The sequence below is a fragment of the Ictalurus punctatus genome, chromosome 9 (genome assembly GCF_001660625.3).
Source record: "Ictalurus punctatus breed USDA103 chromosome 9, Coco_2.0, whole genome shotgun sequence".
NCBI lineage: Eukaryota > Metazoa > Chordata > Actinopteri > Siluriformes > Ictaluridae > Ictalurus > Ictalurus punctatus.
Window position 1 is genome coordinate 12811791 of NC_030424.2, and position 23660 is coordinate 12835450.

The following is a 23660-nucleotide window of genomic DNA, read 5'->3' on the forward strand; positions in this document are numbered from 1 at the left end:
ATCTCTCCTGAAGCACATTACTACAGTCATCTGAAAAAATAAGTACACCCCATGGAAATTGTGGGGGGTTTTCGACATATTTGGAAAAGCAAACATTTGATCCTCTTTGAAACATTGCCTGTTAATAAAGGTGATGCACTCTATAAAATGGCATAAAATTGACACCTTCAGATCCATAAAATTTCAGTGGAACCTGTCTTAATTATACCACTCTCATACCTAGTGGCTGGTTTCCTTTGTTATTGAGGTGTGTGGTGTCATCATGCCAAGATCTAGAGTTCTATAAAGCCTTCAGAAAAAATGCCTATGAGTCTGGCAAGGGATTTAAAAAGATCTCCAAATGATTTGAAATACATAATTCCACTGTAAGGAAAATAAGCTACAAATGCCGCAGATTTTAAACTGGCCGGCCCAGCAAATTCAGCCCAAGAGCAGAATGTCTGATGAAAAAAGAAGTCTCCAAGAACCCCAAAATTTCATCACAGGATCTGCTAGTAAGTCTTGCAGCAAGCATGCACTTGTCAAAGTGCATGCTTTTTCAATCAGAAATAGATTGCACAAATTTGACCTGCATGGGAGGCGTGCCAGGAAAAAGCCTTTGCAAGACTACAGTTTGCCAACGAGCATATAGGCAAAGACCAGGCCTATTGGAATAATGTATTCTAGTCAGACGAATCAAAGATAGTTGTTTGGAATTTATATATTTATGTAAAGCTGCTTTGGGGCAATGTCCATTGTTAAAAGCGCTATACAAATAAAACTGAATTGTTTGGCCACAGTAACAGCAGGCATGTTTGGTGCAGACTAAAGACAGCTTTTCAGGAGAAGCACCTCATACCAACTGAAGCATGGTGGTGGAAATGTTAGGGTTTGGGGTTACTTCTCTGCCCCAGGGACTGGACAGCTTACATTTATTGATTCAACTATGAATTCTGCGTTGTATCAGAGTGCTTGAAGATAATGTGAGGCCATCTGTCCAAAAGACGAAGTTGAACCTTTCAAAAGGATAATGATCCTAAGCACACTAGCAAATCCATCAAGGAATGGCTCAAAAAGAAGAATTGGAGTATTATGGAATGGCCTAGTCAAAGCCTGGATTTGAATCCCATTGAAATGTTGTGGGGGGATTTGAAATGGATCTGTACATTCAAGAAATCCCTCAAACATCTTACAACTGAAAGATTATTGCATTGAAGAGTGGTCAAAAATTCCAGCAAGCCTGGTGGACAATTATGCAAAATGGCTACAAGAACTTATTTCTGCTATAGTAGGCAATACTAGCTTCTGAGGCCAAGGGTCTACTTACTTTTTCCACAGACGAATATCATGTTTTGATTATCTTTCTGTTGAATAAATGATTGAAAAAGCTCATTTTTCTTGTTGTTTTGCTCAAGTATATCAACTTCATTAATAGGCACTGTTTCAAAGATGATCAAATGTTTGCTTGTCCAAATATGTCAACAAAAAAAAGGACAACAACTTTCATGGGGTGTACTTATTTTCTCACGACTGTATAGACATATTGAGTTCTATAGCTTAGTATGTGTGTATTCACATTGAGGAATATCTAAATTGCATCCAGACAGAAAAAAGTGGTATTGATGAATTCTTCTGGCAAGGGACATTACAACCAGCATGGTGACACACTTGTGTGTGATTGAGAGTGCGAATGTGTACGCATGGTGCCGTTCTATATAGACTCTGGATCCATCACCACGCTGACCAGAATAGGGATATTTTAAAATAAATAAATAAATAAATTCAGTGATTCCCTTGCCTGAAGTAGAAAGCCCTAACTCCATCATTGATGCTAACTCTGGAATCCTGTGACTTTTTGGCTTTCCTTTTTATGAAGGAAATGCTATGTCCATAAAGTAGGACACTTGTGCTATTGGAGCATCTTTAAGATACATAATGATGTAAATGTGCACGTGTGTGTGTGTGTGTGTGTGTAGAGTTCAGGTTTTAAGAAGTCATTTTGTGCTCCTTGCAGCACCAAGATTGAGAAGGAGAAAAAGGAGCACGCCCGACAGCACGGAATGATCCGGACGGAGATCAGCGGGGCCGAGATAGCAGAGGAGATGGAGAAGGAGCGGCGCTTCTTTCAGCTTCAGATGTGTGAGGTAAGTAGCTGCAAGAACAGTGAGAGATACTGAGCAGAAGGAGAATGTGTACATCCTTTTATTAAAGTCTCTGTAAAGGCTAGATGGCATGTTAAATTGTGCAACAGAGCATGCTTAGACAAGCTTAGGGAATCACTTTATAACCTCAATTTCCTCAAAAGTAATTTTCCGCTCAGCTTTACTTCAAGATTACGGTTTTCTTATGTTTGTTCTGACATATTCGCTCGGTCTGACGGTTTTTGATTTCAGTACCTACTCAAAGTGAATGAGATTAAGATCAAAAAGGGCGTGGATCTACTGCAGAACCTCATCAAGTATTTCCATGCACAATGCAAGTGAGTATTCCGTTTTTTAAGCTAAATATAATTCAACTACGTCTCAACTGAAAGGCCAACATCAGTCTTTCTTTTGCAGCTGACAGTAAGAAGATAGTGATCAAAAATGAGCTTTTGATTAATAAACAAGGGATACAAATAAAAACCTTGTGCAGCTAAGTCAGTTAAAATGTTCATAGCACCAGTTTTATAGACCAAATATCAGCCATTAAGGGTGTGATGATGATATTTTCGTTGTTTATTCCATGTGTAGTCACACCACGCTGTGTGTATGCAGATTCATTCTGCCCTGAAGTCGTTTAAAAGCGAGCTTCAGTGAGAAAGGACGTCTCATGTGGCTTATTGGAGATTCTGTTTGATTTAATAAGGTTTGGGCAATTAGCAATGGTCAGTTCTGAGCAGAATTTCCTCCCCCTTCCAAAACCAAGACTAAATTATCAGCACTGGAAGGAGCAGTGTTGCCAGGTGTGTGGTTTTTCCACAGAATTGCATTTTTAAAAAAAAATATTATTGTTATTGTTATTCACAGATCGAGCTTGGGCCTTTTGCTGAAGTGCCATCATTCTAAATATGTCTACAACCATGCTAACTAAGTGTGATTTCCTCACATAGTGAATGTCAGGCTTGGGTCAAGTTGTTGAATAGCTGTGTGCCGTAACAAAATGGACACAAGCCTAATCAATTCAGTGTATAATCAGATCCCGACGCCCCAAATGTCCGTGATGTTCCAGCACCATGGAATCTTTAAAGGCAGCTTTACTTGTGGTTGCGTCCCAAGCAAAAGAGAACCATTCAGTTTTTGAAAGCAAGTAGTTTTCAAAACTATGTGTAATAAAAATGTGAAAATAAATAAATCACCACGTGAAGGGTTTTCCTAGGCACATACCAGAAAACCAGAAAATCAAAGAACACCCACACAAAAACTACATATACAAAGTGCAATCAATATCAGAACACACGTCTCAAGTATTCAGGGTTCCCCCAATTCAAATGCCAAATTAGAAAAATGTATTTTCAGCTGAGACTTAAATATCTCCACTGATGTGGCCAAGCGAATATAAAGGGGGAGATTATTCTATAATTTAGTAGCAAGTACAGAGAATACCCAATCTACTTTGACTGGTGCTTAGACCGAGAAGCAGCCAACAACATTTGCTTTGTAGACTTCAATGGCCTGGACGAAATATAAAGGCTTAGGAGATCTGTGATATAATGTGGAGCCAAGCTATGTACTGCTTTAAAAACAAGTAATAGAATCTTAAAATCAATTGAACCAACAGTCAGTGAGAAGATGATGATGACACAGGTGTAATATGCTCCCTCTTTATTTATTTATTTATTTAGGCCAATCAGTAGCCTCGCTGCACCATTCTACACAAACTGTAGGCAGGATAGTTTCCGCTACATGCAGAGTCCTGCATAGAGAGAGTTGCCATAGTCCAATCTAGATGTAATAAAAGCATGCCTAACCTAATTTTGCCCGTTCCAAACTGCTCTTGTCTGTACTGATGGATTTATTTCGCTTGCATTATCGCTTGAAAAAGAAGCGCAACAAAAGATGAGGAAAGCGTGGAGGCTGTTTAACAAGGAAAGCACAGTCTGGCTGGTGAAACTACTCTTCACTTGGCTTTTACTACTCAAGCATGGCTTTTACCCGTGCTCCCTGCACAGACTGCGCCAGTACTTCTGCGTTTCCTGAAGAGAATACAGAGACAGAGTGGGCAGATAGAATATCGCTGTCTAAGGGATTTGGAGTTTTTGGCATCAACACCAACACAGTCGTCTAACTCTACTTTATACTACATAACCACTATTAAAACCACTGACAGGAGAAGTGCATTACATTGAATATCTTGTTACAATGACACCTGTCAAGGGTCTGGATATTTTAGGCAGCAAGTGAACAGACAGTTCTCAAAGTTGACGTGTTGGAAGCAGGAAAAATGGGCAAGTGTAAGGATCTGAGCATCTTTGACAAAGGCCAAATTGGGATGGATAGACAACTGGGCAGGTTTTGTGGAATGTTCCCAGTATGCAGTGGTTAGTACCTACCAAAAGTGGTCCAAGGAAGGATAACCGCTGTACCAGCGACAGGCTCATGGTCGCCCAAGGCGAGCACATTTTGTGCGTCAAATCCACTTTGCCAAGCTCCCTCTCTCTCACATACATACATCAGACCCATTGGGAGAAAAGCTTGAAGTGAAAAGGTTCCTGGATCAATACTGTCCATTTGCGAAGATGCATGCCAAAAATATTCCTGTTATTCTCCACTAGTGTGACAGAAGACAGATATTTTCCACATTAAGATGTTCGACTCGGCCTCATCCTGTAGGTTTTGGCCAATTATTTTAGAAGTCAGGTGAAAAATGCTACTCGCAGAATAGAGATTTTTAGACCATTAGACTGAGTGTGTGTGTGTCTGTGTGTTTGAGATAGTTGGCAGGATGTTAGTGGAGGTTTAATGCTACTGTGATGTGGTATTTTTACACCTGATTGTACATCTTGTCTCACAGTTTCTTTCAGGACGGCCTAAAGGCTGTGGACAACCTGAAACCCTCTATAGAGAAACTGGCCACTGATCTGCATTCGGTGAGCAGAGCATGTGCATAGCTGTGTGTCAATGGTTCCTGGTCAAAGCATATAATTATGTGTTATTAATGAATTATTAACAATAGTAGTACATTGGCCTCGTTGCTGATTTGGCCTTCTGTTTTAGATCAAGCAGGCTCAGGATGAGGAACGCCGGCAGCTCACACAGTTACGAGACGTGCTGAAGACGGAGCTTCAGGTGGAGCAGAAAGAGGTAAGGCCAGCTTCATTGTGCCCAATGTATAGTGAATGTAAGTTTTTATTTGGTTGTACGTCATGCACACTGATTTTACATGACTTTAAGTCAGGCTTAAATTAATGTACAATATAATTTAAGGTAAAATAATAACAAATACAAACCGAGGACTATCTGGAATAGTTCACTCTGGAAGCTCTTTACCTCAAACCGCCAGCTTTAGTAGCTCTTGTAATCCTTAAACATTAAGAGATTACATGCTCTTAATTCAAATGTAAACAACCTTCTTAACTCTGAGTGGCCACTGAGTAGCCAAGAGATTTAGAGTTTAGATAACTGCGCCGTGCGTTTGTCTTGTTTGTGTAATTGTTATTGTAAAACATGCCGTGTTTAAATTGTCTGATGGAAAGCTTTTTTCTTTTCTTTAATGCCTCCGTCCTTTGCCAACGAAGTCTAGGAGAGTAAGTGCCCGATTGATGTCCACTTTTTGTGAAGAAAGCTTCAGGGGTGGGAGACCACAAAGCTCTGACCTCCTGTACCTTTCTTTTTGTTGTTGTTGTTCATGTACAGAGGTGCCTACTGTTTAACTGTAGTGTTTCTGATTTTCTAAATAAGCAGGACAGAATCAAATTCAGCCAGCACAAAAGCCAGTTAACCGAAGGGGAAAGGACGTAAGCCGTCAAGAGTGTATTTGTCGTTACGTTCGCATTGCACAAACTTTATTTTGATGGACTTTAATCTGTGAATTCGCAAAACCTTGGACTTGTAAACCGATAGAAAACCAAAGGGCGAATATTTTGCATTTCTTCGTCAATAAGCAGGTAATTCACTGTGCAGTGCATCACCAATTGTATTGCACCCCCCCCATGTATTGAACTATTCTCGATCCTGTTGGGCAGAAAAGATGTTTGCTGTTTTCTTTTCATGTCCGTAATAAAAGGTTAAACATTGTTTTGTTTAGGTTTTTCTCCTAAATTCTGAATACTTGAATATTTTATTAAAGTATATAATTAACACCAGTCATGGGCTGGACTATTTTTTTAAAATTTTTTTGTAACAGTTGTATGAATTAAAAGAAGCTTAAGCACTCAGCTGGTTCCTTATAAATTGTAACATTTCTGCAGATTGCAGTTAAAAACAAGTTCAAACAATACATATTTCATCATTTACGCTGTTAGCATGGAGCCACCCCATCCACTGACATGCGCTAGGGTTTTAATTGTAAGGTTTTTTTTTTTCTACCTGCTCGGATTTTCGTGTTCGCTTGCAATGTTGGCACCTCTGCATGAAGTTTGAAAAATAGTCCCACTGTTTAATATCTGAAGCCTCATAAAGATTAAAGAAAGATTATGTATCCATGGTGTGTGTTGAAGTGCAGAAATCAGACTTAGTTTCATGTGCTATTTCTTTTCGACATATTCCTGCCCTAACTAATAACATTTCCTTGTGGTTTCAAGTGTTTTAAATTCATATCAAATAACCGTCTCTTTTAGTGATCTTGCACATATTTCATTCCATTAAAAAGCACTTTTGAAATCTTAGTCTGGTACTGCACTCCAAAGCTTTACTACTTTCCCTAAGTTTGTAAATGTGTTTGTGAATGCGGTCGCCTCTCTGGGGGTTCTGGGACATCCACTGTGGCAGTTTCCTCAAATGAAGTGACCGCATCAGTTTTGTCCTTTCCTTTGACCCTGGGAATAACCACTTCCTGTCCTTTTTTAAAAAAAAAAAGAAAAAAATGTACATATACATACATCTTTATTCTGCTTTGTAGGATTCCCAGGTGCGGCAGAGCACCACTTACAGTCTGCACCAGCCGCAGGGGAACAAGGAGCATGGCACAGAGCGCAGTGGGAACCTGTACAAGAAAAGCGATGGGTGAGTGGGTTAACTTTGTCAAAATGTCACACAGGACACGAGTGCATTATTCATTATCATCATCATCATGAAAGCCTTAAAATGTCATTTAACTGAAGTAATGGACTGACTGTCAGTGGCAGTGTGATGACTCTTCCTGTTTCCTGTCTCCAGTTTACGGAAAGTGTGGCAGAAGAGGAAGTGCACAGTGAAGAACGGCTACCTGACCATCTCGCATGGGACGGTAAGCCAGCTAAGCGTTGATAAACTTCATATTTACTCTTTCTTTTTCCCCTCACTTTATCTTTGTATCCCACTTTCACATCTTCCAAAAGCAGATCGTTTTCTCTCACTGTTTACTCTTTGTCTTGGAGACTGGAGCGTGAGTTGAGTAATGCTGCAAGCTTGTTCTGTTTCTTTCTGCTTGGAATTTTCCCACTTTTCCCAGAAAAAGGAAAAGAAAGAAACAGAGCCGCACCTACTTTTAGAACATGCAGAAGCGTGGCTTTGTGTAACTTCACTATGCCGTCAAATCCTCGATAGAGAACTTCAAAAGGAATAAGAAGTTTCCTCACAAAAAGAGAATCATGAGAAACTGATATAGAAGTTTCATATTGTATTCAAGTCTCCCTCATTATTAATTCTTTTTGCTGTCTCTCTCTCTCTCTCTTTTATTTGTGCTTACAGCCAAACAGACCACCAGCCAAGCTCAATCTCCTAACCTGCCAGGTCAAACACAACCCAGACGAGAAGAAAAGCTTTGACCTCATCTCACGTATGATGATCCACTGACACACAGAAACACACTCAAACATGGGCTGAAATGTGTGGAAACAGACTTCCTTCCCTGTCCTCCTTCAGCTCTGTAAACCTGCACAGTAGCTCATCTCAAAGTCTTACAAAGGCTCAGTTTTACGTTTAACTCGGGTATACAGAGTCGTTTCTAAACCCAAATGGGTAGGAGCTTGTATGAAAGGGATCTTCCACCAGCACTGTACCACTATAGCACAATACCCTATCGCATTTTTCTTTTTCTTTTTTTACACATCTGTCAAAATATTACATCTGTACAGGCGTCAGAAAAGTCATGATGATCAGAGTTGGCAGTTTCAGAGCTGTAAGACAAATCACTGGTTTATACTGATGTGCTCATTCTAATGTGTTATCATTACTATAGTACCAACTTGCATGGGGACTAGTATGATGGATGCACCACATAAATGGATTTAACATTATATGTACACACTAGTCAGTTGTCTCATTAAATCCACTGACGGATGACGTGAGTAACATTGATTATCTAATTACAGTGGCAGCTGTCAAAGGGTGGGATATACAGTTGCAATCAAAATTAGTAAACCCTCATTGCAAATCAGGTTTGTTGTCAAAATGTACAGATTTTCAGCTGTTTGCAATGAACAAATCAAACAAAAACAATTGAAATGGTTCAACACAGTGAATACTTCAAGTGATTTCCCCAAATTCAACTGAAAATGCAACTTAGAATGTCATCTCCAGTCTCAAAATTATTCAACCCCTTCATGGCAAGCATCTTTGGTACTTAGTAGAGCACTGTTTTGTTATGACCTGCTGCAAACGAGATGCAGAGCTTCTGGCAGCGTTCCTGAGGAATCTTAGCCCATTCCTCATGAGCAATGGTCTCCAGTTCAGTAATATTCTTGGGTTTGCGTGGTGCAGCCACCTTCTTCAAATCCCACCACAGATTTCATATGGGGTTCAAGTCAGCTGACTGTAATTGCCATGTCGAATCTTCCAGGACAACTTCTGCAACCAAGCCTTGGTGGAATTTGAGGTGTGCTTGGGGTCATTGTCCTGTTGGAAGGTCCATTGACGACCAAGCTTCAGCTTCTTCACAGACGGCATGACGTTTTCTCCTGGGATTTCCTGATATTTCAATGAATCCATCATACCTTCCACACGCTGCAGGTTTCCAGTGCCAGAGGATGTAAAGCAGCCCCAAAGCATCACCGAGCCACGACCATTATTGACTGTGGACAGAGTGTTCTTTCTTCATTCTTCTTCCTCCAGACATACCGCTGATCCATCGTGCCCGAAATGTTCCATTGATTAGTTGCATCCGGTGTGCTTGAGACAACACCTGTTTTTGCATATTTGTGCTGTTGTGAGGGATTCTATTTAGGGAGTTGAACAATTTTGAGACTGGAGATGACATTATAAGTTGCATTTTCAGTAGAATTTGGGGAAACCACTTGAAGCATTCAATGTGTTGAACTATTTCAATTGCTTTTGTTTGATTTGTTCATTGCAAACAACTGAAAGTCTGTAAATTTTGACAATAAACCTGATTTGCAATGGAGGTTGAATAATTTTGATTGTAACTGTATTAGGCAGCAAGTGAACAGTCAGTTCTCGAAGTTGTTGTGTTGGAAGCAGGACGAAAGGGATAGTGTAAGAATCTGAGCGACTTTGATAATGGCCAAATTGTGATGGCTAGACAGTGGGTCAGAGAATCTCGAAAACAGCAGGTCTTGTGAGGTGTTCCCGGTATGCAGCGTTTAGTACCTACCAAAAGTAGTCCATGGAAGGACAACCAGTGAACAGGGTCATGGGCACCCAATACTCATTGGTGTGCGTGGGGAGCAAAGGCTAGCTCGTCTGGTCCGATCCCACAAAAGAGCTACTGTAGCACAAAAATAGCTGTTATGGTGGGTAATGGTAACATGTCATTGTTGCAACATAAGCTGCCATGTCAACATGATCAATATGATATATGTTTGTCAGTCTTGAGACACATGGTTTAAGGAATGTTATACAGTGATTTATAACAGTGCAAGCATAATGCTGAGGAATTCAGGTTAAGGGTTTTGTGCCTTTCTCATTGCCCTGCTGCTTTTTTTTTTTTTTTTTTTCTAACCAAGAAAAATTTATTTATTTATCTATTTATTTATTTATTTATTTATTTTTAACATAACACTCGAGTAAAAACAGCTGTTATATATAATTAGGGACTTTTAGTTTTATATATATATGTGTTTATGATGTGTGTGTGTGTGTGGGCACAGCATGACTATGTGAAATAAACAGTAATTTTATTTTATTATCACTTTCCTTCTTCTCACACTCGCTTTCCCTCCCTCTCTCCCCTCTTACTGTCCTTCCATCTCACAGATGACCGAACGTATCACTTTCAGGCAGAGGATGAGCCCGAGTGCCAAATGTAAGCATGTGTGTGTGTGTGTTTTCTGCACTGAAAGTAAACCTTTCATAGTGCAGTTCCTTTTCCCGGCCTCCTAATTACATTCATCCAAATCCATTACTGTCTCGTTCCTCTCCACTCACGCTCTCTTCCTGCGTTTCTTCCTCTGCTTCATCTCTGTTTCAGCTGGATCTCGGTGCTGCAGAACAGTAAGGAGGAAGCGCTTAACAACGCCTTTAAGGGAGACCAGCACGTGGGCGAGAACAACATCGTTCAGGAGCTGACCAAAGCCATCCTGGGCGAGGTCAAACGCATGACTGGCAACGACGTCTGCTGTGACTGCGGTGCTCCCGGTGAGCGACTCGTAAACGGCTTGGAATTACTAGACAGAGGGGGAGATTTACAAGTGGAGATTCAGGATGTCTGAATGAATCAGAGCAGGAAAACGGACAAGTATTGCAAAAGACTGTAAGCTGAAACGACTCAGCTTGTTTAATGAGAGTGATGTAGATATATTTCTGATTGTATCCAGTAAACTCCCTCAGTGCTTTCAGCTGTTGTTGTAGGGCTTTTTAAAATGCTCTCAGTGGAGGCCAGAATGTTCACAACCTCTTTGTATACCCAGCAACTGATTTGCATACCACAGTGGTGTGGAACTGAAGATATTTTACTTAATCAACAACAGTGATGACTTACATAAGTATTCACCCTCTTGAACTTTTCCACATTTTGTATTACTACAACCTGGAAGTGAAATGGAATTATTTGGAATTGTCATGATTCTATACAAACTAGACCATAATAGTGAAGTGGGTGGAAAAATCCATATTATTAATACATCTATTTATAATTTGTAAGTGTTCTCCTCAGGCACAGATGCCTAGCAGTTTTGCCTCGCACCTGCAGGGTTGGATGTTCGAATCTCACCTCTGCCCTGTGTGCACGGAGTTTTCATGTTCTCCCCGTGCTTGGGGGGTTTCGGCCGGGTACTCCAGTTCCCGCCCCTAGTCCAAAGACATGTGTTGTAGGCTGATTGGCATTTCCAAATTGCCCGTAGTGTGTGAATGGGTGTGTGATTGTGCCCTGCGATGGGTCGGCACCCCGTCCAGGGTCTCCACTGCCTTGTGCCCTGAGTTCCTTGGGATAGGTTCTAGGCTCCCCTGTGATCCTGTGTAGGATATGCTATATGGAAAATGCTTGGATGGTTGGATGGAAGTGTTCTCCTTTTACAGTGAAACCACTAAATAAATTCTGGTGGAAGCAGTTATCATCAGACATCACATAATTGGTTGAATGCGTGAAATAAAGGTTTTCTCAGTCAGTATGGATACACCTGTTCCTGGAAGGCCCCGGAGTTTGTTGGAGAACATACAGGATTTTAAAAAACATGTCAAGGAGACCAAACAGCAATCAAAACAAACGTTCTAGAAAAGTAACAATAAGGGTTTGGTAATAAAAAGTATGGCAAACTTTGCACATCCGGTGGAACACAATTACATCCATTATTAAAAAAATAGTATGAACATGGCACAACTGCAAATGTACCTAGAGGAGGCTGTCCATTAAAAGTCTGTGCCGAGGTAAAGATCAAGAGGAAGGTGAATACTTATGCAAAGCATGGTACATCACAAAATCATGTGGTCATAGCCTCCTATTTTAAAAATTGTCCTCTTTTATTTTGTGAAACATTATGGACCGTGTCTTTTCTCCAGGTCCCACATGGCTGTCCACCAACCTGGGAATTCTGACCTGCATAGAATGCTCCGGGATCCACCGAGAGTTGGGCGTGCACTACTCCAGAATTCAGTCCCTCACGCTGGATGTCCTCAGCACATCAGAACTCTTGGTTGGTGGTTCATTTTTCCTTTTTTAAAAACATGTTTGTAAGTGTTCAAGTCGAGGTATTTCACATTGACCTCACGACTGATGTGGAATCATTACATCAAATGGAAGAGATTAAAAGATGAATCAGATGATAGATCAGATTGTCAGATTTCATCTCTTGATATTTACATCTAGATGTGTTACCACCCAATTTTTAGGTGATGTTCGTATAGTGGTTTCTTTCTTTTTCAGGACATTCCTGACATTCCTGTATTGGCAATGCCAAATGCTTGTGCAGTGGCTCTGATCGATTTTCCCTCTTTTCTCACCTTCAAAATGACTTGCTTTTCTCCCATAGACAGCTCTCTGGTCTTCATGTTGGTTTATCCTTTTTTTAAATAATAAGTGCAGTCTTCTCAGGCAAAACCTAGGGCTCAAACCAAGAATAGACATTCAGAGCTGTTAATTCTTTAAACAGTCACTTTAACAGGCCACACCTGGACAGTAAGAAACACTAACCTGTCAGTTACATGGTCCAATATTTTTAATTGCTTGAAAAAATGGGTGGGTTCAAACAAAAGGTGCCATGTTTTAAGATGTTTAAAACATCTAGATGTAAATGTGAGGAAATGAAAGCTGTAATTCTGATATATCGTCTCATATTCAACTTTTGATTACAAACCAAAATGCCTTCAATGTATAGCGGAAAAAAAGAATGGTCCTTGCTGTTCCAATACTTTTGGAGGGGTGGTATATTGAAAAATATTTTTTATTCCCCCATAATTACATCTTGTTTGGTCTGAGACTAATAAAAGCTTTACTAAAAAAAACCCATAAACTATGGATAAGTAGATGATGATGGAAAAGCACCACTGTGGTAGCCCTTTATTTACTTGTGTGTGTGTGTGTGTATGTATGTATGTATGTATGTATGTATGTATGTATGTGTATATATATATATATATATATATATATATATATATATATATATATATATATATATATATATATATATCACACATACATACATACATACATATATACATACATATAATGCGTGTGTGTATGTATGTGTGTGTGTGTGTGTATGTGTATATATATATGTGTATATATATATATATATATATATATATATATATATATATATATATATATACACATACATACATACATACATACATACATACATACATACATACATATACACACACACACACACACACAAGTAAATAAAGGGCTACCATATATATAATATATAAAAAAAAATGCGTGTGTATATATATATGTGTATATATATATATATATATATGTATATGTGTGTATATATATGTGTGTGTGCGCATGTGCGTGTGTCTCTTGCAGCTGGCCAAGAACGTGGGGAATGCTGGATTTAACGAGATCATGGAGGCGTGTCTGAGTGCGGAAGATATGGTCAAACCAAATCCTACCAGTGACATGTAAGTAATGCTCTCACTTTCTCTCTCCGTTTCTGTCTGTGCGTGTTTACAGCGGTCACTGTGGATGGATTATGTAGCCAGTATGTTATTGTGCAATATTTTCAGACTTTTGGATAGTACTTGGTCTCACATGGTATACACATTTGTACAGACATGTGATATAAATAGATTTTAATTTCACTCTGGAGTACTAACTAGAATATTACCATAAGCTATCCCACATGGATTTTGAAGGAAAAATCATTGGGGGTGGGGGGGAAACCCAGGGCACAAATAAACAAAAGACAACATGTATCTGTATGTCAGTGCATTGTGTCCATGACTTTCCCATCACAGGGACTTTATACCATTTCTGTAGCTGTTCATGTGGCACTTAAAGCATAAAGCAGCCTTAACGAAGTATTCTACAACCCCACAACCTTATGAGAAGCCATTTTCCTGCATTTTTTTTAAGGCAACTGCCTTTTTAGTTTCGGGAATGGGAAAATAAACGGTATTTGAAAATGTTGTCCAGCCTTTGTGTCGTTTATATCAGTGTCCAAACACTAGTACTGTACAGTGTCAGAGGTCCAGAGCTTTGGCATTTGCTGGACCCTTTTATTTTTAGTTTTTGCATTCACAAGTGTTTTTTGCATTCACAGTAACCTCTGCTTCCCTCTGTCTCTCAGGCAGGCCAGGAAAGACTTCATTACAGCAAAATACACAGAGAAACGCTTTGCTCGTAAGAAAAGCCCAGACACTGCATCCAGACTGCACACCTTGTGTGATGCAGTGAAGGCCCGCGACATCTTCTCCCTCATCCAGGTCTACGCTGAGGGAGTGGAGCTAATGGAGCCCATTCCTCTCGCCAATGGGCATGTGAGTCTTCCCTGATGCTTTCTGATTGACTAAACAAGTTCCTGGTTTAGAAATAATTAGGGGGAAAGGAGGGGCACGGTGGCTCAGTGGTTAGCAAGTTTGCCTCGCACCTCCAAAGGATTCTCCCCATGCTTTGGGGATTTCCTTAGGGTACTCCGGTTTCCTCCCCCAGTCCAAAGACATGTGTTGTAGACTGACTGGCATTTCCAGTATGCCCTGTGATGGGTTGGCACCCTCTCCAGGGTGTTCCCCACCTTGTGCCTCGAGTTCCCTAGGATAGGCTCCAGCCTCGCCGCGACGCTGTGTAGGATAAGCGTTATAGAGATGGAGGGACATTGTATCTATAGAGTTCATATCACTCTAGAGTAGAGTCACTTTAGTAGGAGAATCCCATTAAGGAGAACCTGTCCAAGAGATTAGAAGTCAGACCAGATTGTTGGATTACATTTGAATTATCAGTTTGTTTTGATCTCCAAATTCCCAGATTAGTCATAAAGATTCATCATAAAGCATGTTATACAGTAATACTAATATGAAAGGTATGCAGTGAGGAATTGCTTGTACATGAGCTCAGAGACGCCCACGACTGGTTAGTGTTGATGTGATTGGCAGGGAAGTAATAGTATGCAATCCCTCCTACACAGAGAGCAATTTTGCTCTCTTGGTCTCCTAGCTACGAACCGCAGTGGAGTTAACAGGATTCGAACATGTGATCTCCCAACGAGACGTGGACGCTTCACACTCGGAAGCTGAACTGTGGCCATATTCTACATAGTTCTTTGTTGGTGTACGTGTTCATGGAAGGCTGTTCATTTGAGCAAGCGATCTCTCTCTCTGCTTCTGTACTGCTTATATTACAGTAAAACATTTTTGTCTGAGTGTCAGTATTTTAATCACTCAGTAAGAGATCATTAGGAGTTGTATTTTTGTTTTTATTGTTTTTGGCAGATGGGGGTGATGGGAGCTGTTGTACATATTACTGAAAAATATCCTGGAAAAGTTGTTGAAAATAAAAAAAATCCAAAAGAGCCTGGGAACTCTGCAGGATACTAATGTGAAAAGTTTTATGAGGTTTTTTTTTTCTTCTTTTCTTGCAGGAACAAGGAGAGACAGCTCTACATCTTGCAGTGAGGCTGGTAGACAGAACCTCGCTACATATAGTAGACTTCCTCACTCAAAATAGGTAATGGCCTGGAGACCCACACCTGCTCCGTATTATTTTTCTATTTACAGATTAAATGCTGTATGTACCACACCTCCCTGTTGTTTTAGCTCATTTAACAGACCTAAAGAGTCCCCACATTGAAGATATTCTAAGAAGTAGTGCATTGAGTCGATTGACTGAACCTTCTTGTTTGCTCTCAAGTGTGAATCTGGATAAGCAGACAGCAAAGGGAAGCACGGCGCTGCATTACTGCTGTCTTACGGACAACAGCGAGTGTCTCAAACTGCTCCTAAGAGGCAAAGCTTCCATAGATATTGGTAAGAAACCATCGACTGATCCTGTAATTAGCACTAGCTGCTTTTCCTTTCCCTCTTTTGTGCGGAATAGGAATGTTTCCAGTGTTTCTGTTAAAGTTTCTGTGTTTTTATTTAGCTTCATTCTTTCACATTCTTCTGCTTGGGTTGTTTTGAAAGCTGGAGGTGGTGATAAGAGACGGGATTTGTGTTTGGCATTATCCCCAGTGTTGTCTGTGGGAATTGAGCTAATTAATGCTCTTCTAGTGAACAGCAAAAACAAAAGAGCTAGGCCAGCATCAATGTGGTGTGTGTGTGTGTGCGTGTGTGTCGTCTTTTTGGGGACCAAATGTCCTCTTTTTTCATCATGAAGACATACAAAGTATCATGTGAGGACATTTTGTTGGTCTTCCTCAAAAAACTTTTATACTTTAGTAATCCAAATTATTTGTTTTTATTTACTCTGATTAAGCTAAGTTACAATAATACAGTTTGGTGATTAAATATTGTGATACAAGTGTGTATGAGTTGTTATTTCTGACTGTGGTTTGAAAGACAGAAAGTGTGTGTGTGTGTGTGTGTGAGAGAGAGATTGAGGTTGTGTGAAGAAACCCCCTTCCATTTCACTTCAGCCTGTCAATGTGGATATTTTAGTGCTACTAATGATGCTTCCGAGTGTAAAACTATTGAATACTGTGTGCAGCTAACGAGGCGGGTGAAACCCCACTAGACATTGCCCGGAGACTCAAACATCTGCAGTGTGAGGAGCTGGTGAGGCGCGATCACTGTGTTTAACACCGCATATGGCTTAATGTAGTACTGTAGTTTCTCAGCTGGACACTACAGAGGTTAACACTGTCTGTGTTCTGTGTGCAGCTGAACCAGGCACTCGCTGGCAAGTTTAACGCACATGTGCATGTCGAATATGAGTGGCGGCTACAGCATGAAGACCTAGACGAGAGCGATGAAGATTTGGATGAGAAGGTGCCCCTGTTTTCCTCTAGTCCAGGAATTCTCTAATATTTTGCTTCCATGGACCTCTTTCAGTGGAAAAAAATATTATTATAAATCTAGTCACTGCAGAGGTTAAATATATCAGTCAAATCTACCATAAGTCATATTATGCAAATGTCTACCAGTATTAATTAAATACTAGACGCATTAAAGAGACACTGCGTTAAAAATATAGACTCATAACACTGTAACATATAACTGTGACTGCTGTGCTGTATATACTGTGCAGCTAATAATATGAATGTCTTTGTGACCTGCGACCTTTCTGTGTACAGTCCAGTCCACTGAGGCGAGAGGAGAGGCCGGTCAGTTGCTACACGGCTGGCAGCTCAGTGCTGCAGCCCAGTCCAGCCAGTATGTCCAAGGACAAACAACAGCGCTGCTACGTCCCAAACCTGGTCAACAACGAGACGTATGGGACCATCGTCAACACCAGCCCTTCCAGTGGGGTCCTATCCACCTCAGCTCCTCCACTGCCACCCAGAAATATCGGTACCTTCTACTGAATCTTTTACTGATCCAGCACTGATACTGGGGTTCTCTTATGGTTCTTTCACACCGTTTAGTCTGTTTGAAAATTGGACTCTATACACTTTTGTTTTCAAGTCAGTCAAAATGTTCAAAAACACATGTTCACATTAGTGATACGTCAGTGTATCAGAACTGAAAACCCGTCGAATTAGCTCTGTAGTCCAGTGTTTCAGGTCAGAATGATCTCTTATCCCAGACTCAATATCAGATTGGAACAACACACCTGTGTGCATCAATTGAACAAAATATTTAAACTGATCAGCCACAACATTATATCCACCTGCCTAATATTGTGTAGGTCCCCATTATGCTGGCAAAACAGATATGATCCATCGAGGCATGGACTCCTCAAGACCTCTGAAGGTCTTGGTCTGGAACCAAGACGTTAGCACCAGATCCTGTAAGTTCCAAGGTGGGGCCTTCGTGGATTAGACTTGTTTGTCCAGAACATCCAACAGACGCTCGATCAGATTGAGATCTGGGGAATTTGGAGGTCTTTGAGAACTCTGACCGGCACAGCAAGCTGTGACGCACTGGGTATTCTGACACCTTTCTATCATAGCCAGCATTGACTTTTTCAGCAGTTTGTGCTACATTAGCACTGCTGTGGGATCGGACTAGATGAGCTAACCTTCGCTCCCCACGCGCATTAATGATCCTCGGACACCCATGACCCTATCACCAGTTCATCGTTTGTCCTTCCTTGGACCACTTTTGGTAGGTACTAACCACTGCATACTGGGAACACCCCACAAGACCTGCTGTTTTGGAGATGTTCTGACCCAGTTCTCTAGCCATCACAATTTGGCCCTTTTCAAAGTCACTCAGATCCTTACACTTGCCCATTTTTCCCCGCTTTCAACACGTCAACTTAGAGAACTGACTGTTCACTTGCTGCCTAATATATCCCACGCCTTGACTGTCAGTGGTTTTAAAGTTATGGCAGATCGGTGATCATTTAAGCTACTTTACTTGATGTATGGTTACAATAAAATGTGGCTGAAAGGTTAAAAGCCATGGCCGCATATTAGACAGCAGAGATAGATGAATGACTCAGCACAAGCTGTAAGTATCCGACATCCATTTTAGCAGTGTCTTACATTATCAAGGCCAGTATATTAATAATTCCCATTTAAGCGAGACTGTTGATGTAGGATCAGGTTTTGCCTTCTATCTTATCCAAATTCATTGGCACACTTCACTGAAAAAATACTGAAAACTGTCACTGAACTTATAGCTTTCAAGCTTTATCCTTGAGAGTCTTTTGTAGTGCTGTGTATGTGGGTTATTTATATTGCAGGACTGTTGCAGCATCATAAGCTATATACGTTTGCATAATAAGTTTTCCAGCCTAGACTTTAGTTAGGCTTGTCTCTTGTTGTTGGGTGCAGGACTGAGTCTCTTCGCTGTTCACATCGTGACATTGTGGCATGTTCTCCCAGACTCTAACATAATTAAGGCCTGGAGCCGAGCCACGGCCCAAAAACAGAATCAGCCCGGATCTTTGTCTTCCTCTCGAGAAACAAAAAGCAGCCTCTTCTTGGGTGTGGGGAAGCTGGGCAAACTTTCTGTCTGAGTCTGAATGTCCAACATCTCTCTCGTTTTCTCTCTGATCTCGATAGGGCAGCTGACTGGTCACAGTGGAGGTCTCCAAGGTTCTCCAGCGTGGAAGCCTGGCTCCATAGATCTCTCAGGCAGGCAGAGATCCTCCTCGGATCCCCCTAACATGCATCCACCTGTTCCGCCCATGCGAGTCACTTCATCCTCCTGTGAGTCTGCGTGGAATAACGCAAGATGAAATGATGCACAAGAAGAAACATATCATTTCAAAATTCTCAGTGAAGACATCTTTTTAGGCAGCATATCTTGCTTTTTGACCAATAGTCATACAGTCAGATTTCAGCTTGAGAGTAATTTACACTTGGATCAAAAATAAACCCTGACCTGTGTTATTGCTTCATGTTGCTGGTGTGTTGCACCACTAATGCTGCGCTCTCTGCAGTTATAGCGCCGGCCGCTCCCCATCCTCCTGTATCTAAACCAGCCAGTGTGATGGAGGCCATGACCATGCAGAGCAAAACCGGACAGGTGCCTCAGGGCCAGAGTATTAACAGGGGTTCCGCTACAAGGTCAGACTTGTAATACACACACACACACACACACACCCACACACACACCACTAGATATTTTCAGATACCGTTTCTATTAGAATTGGTCAAAACTACAAAAGCAGCTAATGAATTTGCCTTAAAGCCCGTGTCACACAGTTTTACACTTACCGTCTTACTCTTAACATTGAATAAGAACATTGGAATTCTTTTCAGTTAAAAGAAATGAATGTAAATATGAATTTACAGATGCATCTCAAAAAATTTTTATATCGTGGAAAAGTTTTTTCTGAAATTTAATTTTAAAAAGTCTAACTTTCATATATTCTAGATTCATACACATATAGTGAAATATTTCAAGCCATTTTGTATTAATTTTGATGATTTATTTAAACTGTAAAACTGCTGCAACCGCTGTACAGCCCTGGATGTGAGAGAGCGTGCATTCAGAGTCCTTCAGACATGTTCACAATAAGGTTTTTGTACATTTGTCTTCTGGTTTCGTTTATTGCAGTTTACACAGCAATCAAGCTTAGTAATGTGTGATACATTGTTGGTAAAAGTAGCTTTAAGTCAAAATAGTCCTTCTGGAGTCATCAAAATTTCCATTAAAAAATGTTTATATCACAATTACCATTCAGATTTGTGACTACATCAACGACATGTATTTGTAGATATATGGCTAAACATGTATCAGATATGAACACCTCTATACGCACATGCAAGGACTAACTCTAAATGTTTGCAAAAACTGTTTATTCTATCAACATTAGCGTATCCCCTACTGCTGTTAATGACAGAATAAGGCTAAACCAGAATCACAGAGTTAGACATTGCCATGAGCACTGAGGCTGTTTTTACAGGAAATGTCTTTATAGCCCACAGCAAACATCTCATCAGTGAACACAAGGGTCACTTTGCACATACATAATGCAAAGACCTACAGGGAACTGCAGCTTTGCTCAGGTCATTAACTCCTCTTCAAGGTCTTTTTCCAAGCAGAGAGTTAAAATAAGTAAGAAACATAATGTGCTAAGTAGGGCTGTAAAATAGTGATTAAAATAATGATGATCATCATCATGATAATTCTGAATAAATCATCTGGGTGACAGATTAAAGGTAAAAAAAAACAAACAACAACAACAATGCAGTGGCTTTGTTTTTGTTGCCATGGTTTAGGTGTGCTTATTGCCTTAGTGGTTAGTGTCGCTGCAAATCACTGATCCTATAATGAGACATTTCTATCCTGATGGGAGTGGTCTCTTCCAGGATGGTCTCTTCCATCCACAGTTCACAAGGGCTCACTAATATGCTTTGTTGAGGATGGGAAGGACATAAATTATATTCCATGGGCCCCACAGTAAGCAGATTTCAACCTAGTTGAACACCAGGGGAGATTTTGGAGTGAGGTCTTAGTTAGCACTCTCTAACATCATCATCATTCGATGAGGAATAAAGATGTTCATCCGTCCAATACAGTTCGAGAAACCTATGGTGGCCTACCAACTGATTTAAAGTCACTCCAAGTTGTTTCCCCCCCCTTTAATTTGTCACCCGTCTGTATACTATTCATGTTTGAATCAAATAAGGCTGTTTTTTTAAGTTACCACTGTGATCCACTGTGTCAGTAAATCTGCATGAACAATATGCAATCAGTTACTGTAGAACTAGCCTTCCTTCTCTAGTGTTCTTTGGTTTTATGCACCAGCGTCAGTAAAAAAAAATAGAATCAATCAATTTAAGCTAGGCTCATCAATATTTCAGTCGATTACGTAGATTTTTTGAGTCTCATGTTTCCCCAATATAGTGTGAATGTTGACTATTTAGCTCACTTTAAATCACTTAGTGAATGTAGGGAAAGCAATAGTTCAGAGGATCCCTGAAATAAAGTAAGGGGGCTGTTTTTAAATTTGTTGTTTGCAGCTCGGACAAAAGCTACAGCAAGGGGTCACCGGCACACTCGGACACCACAGAGAGACCAGGTAGATGTCAAAGAAACGGCTTAATCTGTGAGTTGTTGATAATCGAGTATGAAATCAGTTGTACTAATTCGGCTGTGTACAGTTTGAATAAAGGGTGTGGGAGCCTTAAGAATTGAGTTGATTGAAGTTGTTCCACGTTGGATGTACTTTTTCACTGCGATATCATTTCCTGTCTTTTGATGAGCAGCAAAGGAAGTTCCTGGATGCCCTCAGAGCACGAGTGGTCAGTCTCTGGCTCCTGGCCACGTACCCAGGAAAACATACCCGGTAAGCTCCATCATATCAGGAGGAAATGCCTGAACCTGATGTGACTGAATTGTAAACAGATGATTCCATGTGTGCAATGCAGAACAGATGATGTATGTGTATTCCGCACATTGTATATGTCGTGTGTGTGTGTGTGTGTGTGTGTGTGTGTGTGTGTCAGAAACAGAGGCCGAAAAGGGTGAAGGCCATCTATAACTGCATGGCTGATAACCCCGATGAGCTGACGTTCACTGAGGGCGAGGTGATAATTGTAGACGGGGAAGAGGACCAGGAGTGGTGGGTGAGTCTGCGCAAGTGTGTGTGAGGAAGATCTGGCCTTTATAAGCAAGTAGAAAGGATGAAGGAGGTCAGGATTTGGAACAGAGTGTGCGAGAAATAGGGGAGGAGAGATAGAGACTTTATCAACTTCCAGTTGCCATGGTGGCCTGGACCTATGCAGTGACCTCATTCTTTCCTTCTGGTTGTGGGAATGCAGGCCAGCTGCTGTTTTCCTTTCTTCATATCTTTGTTCCACTGGCTGCATTTTAATCTTAAGAACTCCAGAGCCTCATCAACAGCACGTCCAGATCATCATCATCTCAGAACACTTCAGTTGTGTACAGATGTGCTTCAGAGAGTTTGGGGAATATATTACCATGCTGCGCTCATGTTTTTGTTTATCAGCAGTCGAGCTGTGCACATGTTTAGCACAGGAAGTGAACAAGAGGTCATTTGTTTCCAGTGGAAATGCCACAGATCTCTAAGCCTTGTTCTGTGTTAAAGCATTACACTAAGGAAAGTTATGCATATTCAAAACCTTTGTTTCCTCACACAGAATGTCTGGAAACGTACTTAAACAGGGTCTTCAGGTCTTACAAAAAAGTCGTCATTCGTCTGAAATGACATTTTATGTATTCAAGGCCCTGTTAGATTTACATTTTAACATCTTAAATTTAGGCTTTTTGGCCATGCTTAATATGGTGTTACATGTGAATCTATTTCGCAAATATTTGAGATCAAATTATGAATGCTGGTTAACACGGGGTCATTGACACATGACCATAAATTAAGGACAGCCTGAACTTCCTGCTGTTGAGCTAGCATAGACAATATGGGCATAGTTAAATTCAACCAAAAGCTTTTAACGGATAAGACATGCTCTCGCTGGTTAAAATCTGTTCCTACTAAGAACTCCAAAACTCACTGCACACTCTGATCGTGGGAACCATGTGAAAGCTGTTGTTTTTTTTGGTTTTTTTGCTTGTTGTAAAATACACACCGTTTTCCTTGTAAATAATCATTTTGAAGTGTTTCTATATTAATGTATTGTTACTGGCACTGCAAATTAGGTTTGGGCTGGGACAAAAATGACAGTATCAAATTTAACGTTAGAATACACTTTAATAGGAACAATCGGCCAATCATGTAACAGTAGCGCAATGCAAAAAGGCAACTTTGAACTTGGCGTGGTTTGAGTATTTAATCGCCTGGTCTTTTTCCAGTCTTCAGCTGTCTAGTTTTGGTGCGCCTGCGCCCTCTGTAGGCTCAGATTACTGTTCTTGACTGGCAGGGTCCGCTACAACTAGGTCTGGCATGTTGTGCATTCTGGGATGCTTTACTGCTCGCCTCGTTTGTAAAGAGTGGTTAGTTTGAGTTGCCGTCAGCTCGAATCAGTCTGGCCCTTCTCCTCTGACCTCTCTTGTCAACAAGGCTGCAGGTCTGCCGCTCTCTAGGTATTTTTATGTACTTCGCACTATTCTGTGTAAAATCGAGAGACTGTTGTGCCCAAAAATCGCAACGAGAAAAAAAGTCACTGAGATGTATTTGTTCTGCCGTTCTGCCTTTTGTTGCGGACATTAACTGAAGCTCTTGACCTGCATCTGCATAATGTTATGCACTGCGCT

At 40.7% G+C, this 23660-nt stretch overlaps 1 protein-coding gene across 5 annotated transcripts in view; it reads left to right on the forward strand.

Moving 5' to 3' along the window:
* asap2a (ArfGAP with SH3 domain, ankyrin repeat and PH domain 2a) overlaps positions 1–23660 on the forward strand; it is an 89240-nt gene that overhangs the window by 63721 nt on the left and 1859 nt on the right. For 2 of the 5 annotated variants that reach the window (XM_017476886.3, XM_053682572.1), the window contains exons 6-27: positions 1994–2123; positions 2373–2458; positions 4972–5047; positions 5175–5261; positions 7018–7121; positions 7275–7344; positions 7788–7875; positions 10251–10299; positions 10465–10631; positions 11991–12124; positions 13465–13559; positions 14228–14417; positions 15515–15600; positions 15784–15899; positions 16579–16646; positions 16752–16859; positions 17165–17381; positions 19043–19189; positions 19423–19549; positions 21452–21537; positions 21698–21777; positions 21938–22057. In XM_017476886.3, coding sequence (XP_017332375.1) covers positions 1994–2123; positions 2373–2458; positions 4972–5047; positions 5175–5261; positions 7018–7121; positions 7275–7344; positions 7788–7875; positions 10251–10299; positions 10465–10631; positions 11991–12124; positions 13465–13559; positions 14228–14417; positions 15515–15600; positions 15784–15899; positions 16579–16646; positions 16752–16859; positions 17165–17381; positions 19043–19189; positions 19423–19549; positions 21452–21537; positions 21698–21777; positions 21938–22057 — 2431 coding nt within the window. The remainder of the gene's footprint in view (positions 1–1993; positions 2124–2372; positions 2459–4971; positions 5048–5174; positions 5262–7017; positions 7122–7274; positions 7345–7787; positions 7876–10250; positions 10300–10464; positions 10632–11990; positions 12125–13464; positions 13560–14227; positions 14418–15514; positions 15601–15783; positions 15900–16578; positions 16647–16751; positions 16860–17164; positions 17382–19042; positions 19190–19422; positions 19550–21451; positions 21538–21697; positions 21778–21937; positions 22058–23660) is intronic. The other 3 variants (XM_017476887.3, XM_053682570.1, XM_053682571.1) reach the window with 3 other exon arrangements.